The 8,174-nt window shown below is 40.5% G+C and overlaps 2 protein-coding genes across 7 annotated transcripts in view; both read right to left on the bottom strand.

The window, feature by feature from the left end:
• Window positions 1–696: 696 nt before the first annotated feature.
• stard4 (StAR related lipid transfer domain containing 4) lies at window positions 697–6,030 on the bottom strand. Of its 6 annotated transcripts, none has more exons than XM_067375061.1 (6): window positions 5,906–6,030; window positions 5,432–5,518; window positions 5,287–5,333; window positions 5,092–5,218; window positions 3,924–4,038; window positions 697–3,833 (listed from the first exon to the last, which is right to left on the bottom strand). In XM_067375061.1, the coding sequence occupies exons 2-6, from the start codon at window positions 5,516–5,518 to the stop codon at window positions 3,610–3,612; spliced, it is 600 nt and encodes a 199-aa protein (XP_067231162.1). In that variant the 5' UTR covers window positions 5,906–6,030; the 3' UTR covers window positions 697–3,609. The 6 variants fall into 6 exon arrangements, with proteins under 6 accessions (XP_067231162.1, XP_067231161.1, XP_067231163.1 ...); XM_067375060.1 differs by having other exon boundaries at window positions 5,287–5,336; XM_067375062.1 differs by lacking the exon at window positions 5,432–5,518 and having other exon boundaries at window positions 5,906–5,949.
• Window positions 6,031–6,377: 347 nt separating this feature from the next.
• dtwd2 (DTW domain containing 2) overlaps window positions 6,378–8,174 on the bottom strand; it is a 4,290-nt gene continuing 2,493 nt past the window's right edge. The window contains exons 2-6 of the mRNA XM_067375057.1: window positions 7,875–7,965; window positions 7,705–7,799; window positions 7,445–7,637; window positions 6,626–6,754; window positions 6,378–6,557 (exon numbers count right to left, since the gene is read on the bottom strand). Of these exons, the coding sequence (XP_067231158.1) occupies window positions 6,387–6,557; window positions 6,626–6,754; window positions 7,445–7,637; window positions 7,705–7,799; window positions 7,875–7,965 (679 nt within the window). The 3' untranslated portion in view covers window positions 6,378–6,386. The remainder of the gene's footprint in view (window positions 6,558–6,625; window positions 6,755–7,444; window positions 7,638–7,704; window positions 7,800–7,874; window positions 7,966–8,174) is intronic.

Here is an 8,174-nt window from a genome sequence, read left to right on the forward strand (position 1 = left end):
TGTCATAACAGAGCGGGATGAGGGGAAACCCTCCGGATTCATAGCGAAACAGAAACAGGATTTTCCAGTAAGTGGATCTTAAAGGACACACGCGCACACACACAAACAGACAACAACAAAACAGCAAAAATCAAACCCTGAAGAATCCAAACAACCTTCTGAAGCTTCATTCGCCTCAACGACTGCTCGATCGGTTATAAATATCTCTGTGAAGATAAACGTGTGTGTGTTTATTTACTAAAGTTACTCACTCTGCTGATTCTGTTGTCATGGAGACTCGAACCGAACCGCATCACCGGATCGAACTGAACCCGAGACCGACTGTCCCGTTACCGGCTGTCAAACTCATATCCGCGCCTACGGAGCGCGTCAGAAGCTGTAAAGGAGCCGAACCTCATTTACGGATCGGGATCCAGAGAGACACTCATCGCACGAACTTCAACTCCGATCACTCGTTCCGCCGCCGCGAGCGCGCACGCACAGAAGCAGCTGCGTCGGTGGGCGGAGTTTCTACGTCAACGTCATCCTAGTTGAAATGGACTTTGAAGTTAGAAATTTTTTTTGCTTAATTATCCATGTATTATTATGCCGTGTCCGTGAAATTAATTTGTAATTTAAAATGAACTAACAAGCACCTAAAATACAGAGGGTTTTGACTTTCACTGAAATGATTTAGCAAAATCCAACAGAACATCTGAGTTTCTGTCTACCTTTGAGAAAAAGAGCCTGAACTTTGGTTTGCAGTGTTTTCATGTTACTGCCTCTCGTGGTGGTTTTTGATTTTCTCATTTTTAAGTTACTTTGGATAAAACATCTACTGAATATGACAAATGGACAGAGATATCACCTCGCAGTAAAGCACAAACTCATTATATTAATTTAACTCTTTCACGCATTGAGGTCACTACAGTGGACACCAGTGCATCATCCTGTAACACTGCCACCAAGTGGCAAGCCGGTGTATATGGAATTTTTTCTCCGACGGCCTCAGAAAAGCCATCTGCTCCAGAATATCTATCCATTCCTTCTATCCTACCCCAGGAGACTCTTGCAGGTAAAAAAAAAAAAAAAAAAAAGTTGTAGGGTAACATCTAAGGAGTCATATCATTGTTCAATTTTCCAAGAACTGATTTTAGATTGGGAGGAAATTGTGATTAATCATCTGTCCACTAAATTGGACATCATGCATCACTAGCTATAGTCAAGTCAAATTTATTTATATAGCGCTTTTACAATTGGTAATTGTTTCAAAGCAGCTTTACATATTAGAAGCACAGAAAAAAAGGGAAGTGGTTAAAAATAAACTGTACAAACAAGCGTGGTAATATGTAACATATACAAGATGGTGCTACATTAAGCCAATGTCGGCTGACTTCCAGGGGTGGAAAAAACCCCCTAGGAGAAAAACCCAGCGTGCTAGCACTGGGAAAAAAGTCCTAGGAGGGAAAAAACCCCTTGGAAGATATATATATATATGTAAATGTATATGGAGATCAACATCTGAATTGTACATTTTTATTATAGAGATTAAAAATCGATTATATATAAATATATGTAAGCGGATACGGGGATTAAAAATCTGAATTATAGATGCAGCCAGAACTGGATCTGTAGGCCCATTGTCTCCTGGGCTACGTTGTAGTCAGGTCCAGACGCAGGTTCTCCGCTATAGTTCAGCTATAATTCATACTATTACTGTTATTTTTGAAAATACTTCATCTGCAGTAACTTTCTTTGTCTATAAATAAATGCATTTGTTATTAGAATGTAATTTACAGTTACATCAGAAAAGTGGTATGATTAAATTATGCACGTTACTTGTAATGCGTTACTTTACTCGTTACATCAGAAAAGTGATCTGATTACGTTACGCACGTTACTTGTAATGTGTTAACCCCAACACATGAAAACACCAGGGGCCCGTTTCAGTAAGGAGGTTCAATCAACTCTGAGTTGACTTACTCTGAGATGGGAAACTCTTGAGTTTTCTGTTTCAGAACAGCTGAACTGACTCTGGGTAGGTTGACTCGGAGTTAAGCGCGTGCACCACGACTATGAAAAGCCATCATCAATGGAGCTCTGATATTACGATTCACCATGGCAACAGCACATGACAATAGGACGTCCGGATACTTCTGAGTCAATGCAAGTCTAATTCTTATCACTGTTATAATATCAAAGGTGAAAACTGGTAGAGTGTTATTGTTGTAAATTATTGAATTAATATTCATTTTCATGGTATCCCACATGCAAAAAAAGAAGAAAAAATAATTTAACTGGATGCAATAAGAGTGTAAAGGATTTTATCATTATTAAACACTCGTTAGGCAATTTACTTCCACTTTTAGAACATTTTCTTCATTTTATTGAAAATAAATGCCTTTCTTATGTGATGGGAAAAGGGAGAATAGCGAGCTCGGCAGAAGGCAGATTTGAACCCCGTCAATCACATCACAGCTTAGTTCTCCGCACCCAACACACTACTGCCTCCACCACTGCAGCCACAAGAGAGTTTGACAATTTTAACCTGGTCTGACATTGGTGGGCGGAGCTACTGTAAATTTGCACTTAGTAATAGACACTCCAAATAATCTTGTTTTCTGTTTTGCATTAAGATTATTTTTATTATCACACTGGCAGATATTGATAATTTTACTTAAGTAAAATGCACTTAATTTAGATCCCCAGGAAACAAGACTAAATATCTTATATAATTTTCTTATATGCAAAATTCATCTTGATTTAAGAATGTTTAGATATTTGTACTTGAAATAGGACAAAATATACTCGGTAAGAAAAGCATTTTTGCAGCGTGAATGAATGAACTATTTAAACATCACTTGCACTTTAAAAAAGGGGAGGAGACCGAAGGAAACTCTGGGTTTACCGAAGAAAACCTGCTCCTGACCAGGTTAGGTTCAGAGTAAGTTACCATGGTAACTGACTCTGAATATAAGTTACCTCTCTTTCAGAAACGGGCTCGACTTAACCTGCTTTCTCGGGTTTGACATACCTCCCATTCTGAAACGGAAAACCCAGAGTTTCCCTCATTTCAGGGTTAACATACTCAGAGTTTTCACTTAACCTCCTTTCTGAAACAGGCCCCTGATCACTAGTTTTTCTAGTCTGAAAACATCAACAGGTCAATGTAAATCGACGTACTCTGGTAGAATGTTTTCAACATAGTCTGAGTTGAGTTTCCAGAGTTGGACCTTCACCAGATCTTTGATGGAATCACATCCTCATTTTCTGACTTCAAAGATGAACTCACACAAATCTTTATGAAAATACTTAGGTTAAACAAATTAACTGTGATTTGTTTATTTTTTAATGAAGTCCTGGTGTTGCTCAGAAAGAGAGATGATGGAGAATGTCAGAAAATGTATTTATAGGATTTTTAAAAAATATTTTTTATGAAAAATACCTGCATTAAAATCACATTAAACCAAAAGTGAACATGCACAAAAACAAAACATGAAGTGCAATAATAAATAAATGTGTCCTGTGAGGATTATTTACAGTATCCGTGGAGAGCAGCTGTATCACAACATACGTCATATTGATTTCACGTGATTCACACGTACATTCCAGTTCTGTGTTTCATGGAGGCTAAACTTTCAGAGCTTGTCTGAGGTCATGGAAAAATCTGACCAGTCCAGAAGCCATGGCCGTATCCACGGCCGTCTGCGGCACCATTCCCCTCAGGTCCGTCTGGATGTATCCGGTCAGTAGACTGACAGCGGGATCCTCCGTCGGCACACAGAACCAGCCGCACGGGTGATTGAATCCTCGCACGAACCCCGGCTTCTGCTCGGCATGATCGACGCTCACGCCTGAACGACACAAACATCACATTCAACCTCCGTCAAGAGTCACGATACGGCTCAACCCAACAGAAAACTCAAGAGACGTGAGCGACTGACCGCAGGACATCAGGCCGCGCTGATAGTCGCAGGTGTAGGAGAAATCCACAAACTCTCGCGGAGAAATGATGTTCCACAGCTGCCCCGCGGTGGTGTATTTCACAACACAACAGCCCTGAAACACAGTCAGTCCGTCAGTTCCTCTGTCACGTGCACATCTTTGTGTCGAGGATCACAGAAACAAACACAGATTTAACCCTATAAACGACTGTATCGTATTTAAAGGGTTGGTTCACCCAAAAATGACATTTCTGTCATTAATTACTCTCCCTCATGTCGTTACACACCCGTAAGACCTTCGTTCAGGACACAAATTAAGATATTTTTTGATGAAATCCGAGAGACTCATCCATAGACAGCAATATAATCAACACTTTCAAGGTCCAGAAAGGAACTAAAGACATTGTTAAAACAGTCATGTGACCTTAATGTTATGAAGAGACGAGAATAATTTTTGTGCGCAAAAACAAAACAAATTTTTCAAACAAATTTGTCTCTCAATGTTTTTACTACTTTTCTGGACATTAAACGTGGTAATTTTGTTACTTTCAATGAAGGATAAAAAAAAACCTCGGATTTCATCAAAAATATCTCAATTTGTGTCCTGAACGAAGGTCTTACGGGTGTGTAACGACATGAGGGAGAGTAATTAATGACAGAAATGTCATTTTTGGGTGAACTAACCCTTTAATACGCACGTTTCTAAGGCTCTAAATGAATGATATGATAAACCTGTCACACTATAGCAAATTGCATATTTTTACATAAAATGTTTTTTTTCCCTCCATATTCTCACTATTATCATTCTATATGAGCCATAAAATCCTAATGCATCAAATATGATCCTCAACGAGGTTTTTTTTTTTTTTTGATTTGTAAAAAAATATTTTGTCTAAAGGGTTCAAAAAACACGTTTTTTTAAATCTCACCATTATTTATATGTCAGGCTTTATAGGGTTAAGTGGCGTTCAAAGAATGTTTAATCCTAAACAATCAGTGTTATTACAGCTCGTGATGGACAAAAATCTGCAAGATTGTGGGTGAATAATGTAAAGATAATGCTGTTTAAAGGTGTTTGTGAAGTTTATTGCTTGCTGAACTGTCACCTGCTTTCATAATCCAGTTGTACATTAACGTGCGATATAGATGTGGACATACAGACATTCACCTCGTCGAGTGTTTTCACAATCTCCATCGAAGTCATCAGACTGTCCCAGCTCATCCTGCAGGGCCCGGGAATCATGAAATCAATGATCCTCCGCGGATTCTCCGCGACAGTTCCTTCGGCTTTATATCTGAACAAAACCATCATTAATAACTAGTTAACTCGATTAGAGCTGCTGATTAGCGACTTTAAACTCACAGAAATCCGCTAAACTCGTCCGAAGGTTTCCTCCACACGGTCACATCCTTCTGAAAGAAGCGGAGAATCAGAACAGGTATTTTCAGCGCGGTTTGAAATGAACGACGCGGGAAATATTTAACGGTCAGGATAGAAGAGAACTGACTGATTTCTTCGCGATGTTCCACTCGGATTCATTCAGACTGTGATACGAGACGAGAGTTTCCCGAAGCTGTCGAGACGAACTGTCCATCTGAAACGCATTCATCAGTATATCTGCAATTATTATGTGATTAAATAATAACTGCCCATCATGTAAGAAAATATATAGGCGAAATTGTGTTGTTGATGTCATAACTGAAACTCACCCATGGAACTCATTTAATATAACTGGAATTATGTTATAACAGCCTATATGTTAATGAAAATATGCAGGCGAATATAGGCGAAATTGTTATTACTATCATAGCAAACTATTCAAAAATTATAACCGAAATTACATAAAATCGCTGCATTAAAATCACTTCAAGAAGTTTTCATTAGCAATTCAAAAACTATCAGAAAGCATCTAAAATCACTATCAGCTGATCAAACATCTTCATAATGAATGAATGAATAAATAAATATGATCCAGTCGTACCGTGTTGGCGAATATTCGCTCAGATGAAGGTGATATTAGCTTGATTTCTTGTTTCTCCACGATGTCAATACGCTGAACTGCCAATCAGAAGTGTCGACTCCGCCTTACATGTATTTGCCCTCACGTGATTGGTCAAACGCAGATAGATGCGCTCATACTCGCGAGCTGATTGGTTATTTAAATCTCGGATGTTATTCAGTAGGTCTCTAAGCTGCGCTACAGTATTGTGACACCAGAGGGCGCAAAACACAATCACACGTCAAACAAACCGCTTTAATTCTTCAATCACAGTCATTACTGAACGCGTTCAATATAAACCCAGAGTGAACAGATGAAATTTCATTCACACAGATAGATCATGTAAATATTGCTTAGTAAACCATCATTCACATCATTAAAACCTAGACAGACTACAAATAATAATAATAATATTACAAAAGCTGAATCTGTAGAAAGAAACTGAAAATGCGTAGTAAGGGTCTCATATATTCTGGTTGCTGATGAGTTTCTGCATCCTTCGTATCTTGCGTTTGTTTTTGGGCATGATCTTGTTGTATTGTCCGTTTCTGATGAGATGTTCTTTGCTGTGGTGGATCTGAGCGCCGTGCTGCAGCTGAAAGGAGCACAGAGCCTGAAGAGGTTTGAGGAGAACCTGCGAGAAACACACCGACGTCAGACACACATCACACCAGGGTTACCGTCCTTCTGAAGAACACAAACCTCCTGAATGCTGTGGTTCTTCTCCATGATGGACAGAGTGACGGCCGCACACTCCAGCGTCGACACGCACATGTTGGTGGGCTGCGTGCGGATCACGTACTGACTGGAGGGGGCGCTGCGGAGCTGAACCTGCAGGAAAAGAGCGCACGTTAAACTCGGTCCCTATTGTGACGTATATCCGAGTGAAACACTTCGCAAACAAAAACAAATGTAGGGCGGGGCTTGATTTTGTCTGTGGGGAACTGATTGGATGGTTGTGGTTTGCTATTGGTGGATCTCATGTGACTGACAGGTTGCCCCGCCCTCGTCATCAGAGAAGAGATGCAAGAGGGAGGAGAAGATATTCTGATTCAAGATTACTAGAACATGAATTTAACACAATAATGATAAATCATTTAGAATAAACACTGCAATATTTCATAAAAAAACAAGAATGTCCATTTGATTTCATGGTGACTTCAAAAGCAGTCCAGTCATCCAATCACAGTTAGCTGAGTTAGCACATTGAGGGATTTATTCGTTAAATGTGTTTACCGAATAGAGGAGTTTATTCGCATAATAATGAATTTATGCGCATGTCATCTTATCATTCTTATCGTAAAACGATTTTCTTTTTTTTTAGAATTTATGCGCATCTTGGCATTTTCATTCAGCGTTTTTATGCGATATCCCAAAATGCGTTATATGTTGACATGCTACCCACGAGGCTATCGGGTCCGACCATATACGTTTATTTTAATTGTTTGAACACAATTACTGCTAGAAATGATTCAGTATTCGCGGGATGGTCGGGATGTGGAGCGGAGAACAGGATCACACCTGTCTGGGCAGCCGCAGGAGAGCGTTCCTCAGGAACATGTCTTTAGCTTGACTCCAGGTGCCGTCGATCAGAATGACGTTGTGGGGCGTTGCGGTGAAATCCGTGCTCAGATCCTCCAGATTGTCAGCCATGGCTCCGGGATACAGCAGGAGAGAGTGCGGGTCTCTACACACAGCCGCCAGCTCCGGATATCTGACACAGAAACACGGTCAAACACCTGCGCGCGTCGCTCGGACCCATAACTGCTGCTGTACTTCACCTCTCCTCAGAGAACCGCCGTCCGATGAAAACCTTGCATTGGCCCGGAGGGAGACATGCGGCCAGGAGCGGAACTGTGCGCAGAACGCGACTCTCCTACAGGAAGAAGAAAAGACGGTCAGGCATCTGACGCTGTCATGAAGGAGATGTTTGAGATGTTGGGACACAGACCTCGGCCGGGTGCTGGACGATGTAGAGACACGTGGAGACGTCGAGGGGACGCGGCGGGAGATACGGGCACAGACACACCTTCACCGGCCGACTGATGGAGACAAAACACACGGCATTCAGACAGAATCACATGACTGAGGAACACCTGATAAATGTGTATCTTGTGTAGATGCACAAGAGTCAGTACTTTTACAAATAATCACAACAGCATTTAAAAAATATTTTGAGGGCATGAACGTGTTGCAGACTTCACAATATGAAAATTCCGAACATTTATTTTGACATTTTTTGTCCCGTCCA

Source organism: Chanodichthys erythropterus, chromosome 22 (genome assembly GCF_024489055.1).
Source record: "Chanodichthys erythropterus isolate Z2021 chromosome 22, ASM2448905v1, whole genome shotgun sequence".
Classification (NCBI taxonomy): Eukaryota; Metazoa; Chordata; class Actinopteri; order Cypriniformes; family Xenocyprididae; genus Chanodichthys; species Chanodichthys erythropterus.

Coding starts and splice junctions, on each gene's coding strand:
- stard4 (XM_067375058.1), bottom strand. CDS start 5,620: ATGACATCAACAACACAATTTCGCCTATATATTTTCTTACATGATGGG. Junction 5,337..5,431: donor GGAACATCGCGAAGAAATCA/GTCAGTTCTCTT, acceptor CGCTTCTTTCAG/AAGGATGTGACCGTGTGGAG. Junction 5,219..5,286: donor GACGAGTTTAGCGGATTTCT/GTGAGTTTAAAG, acceptor GGTTTTGTTCAG/ATATAAAGCCGAAGGAACTG.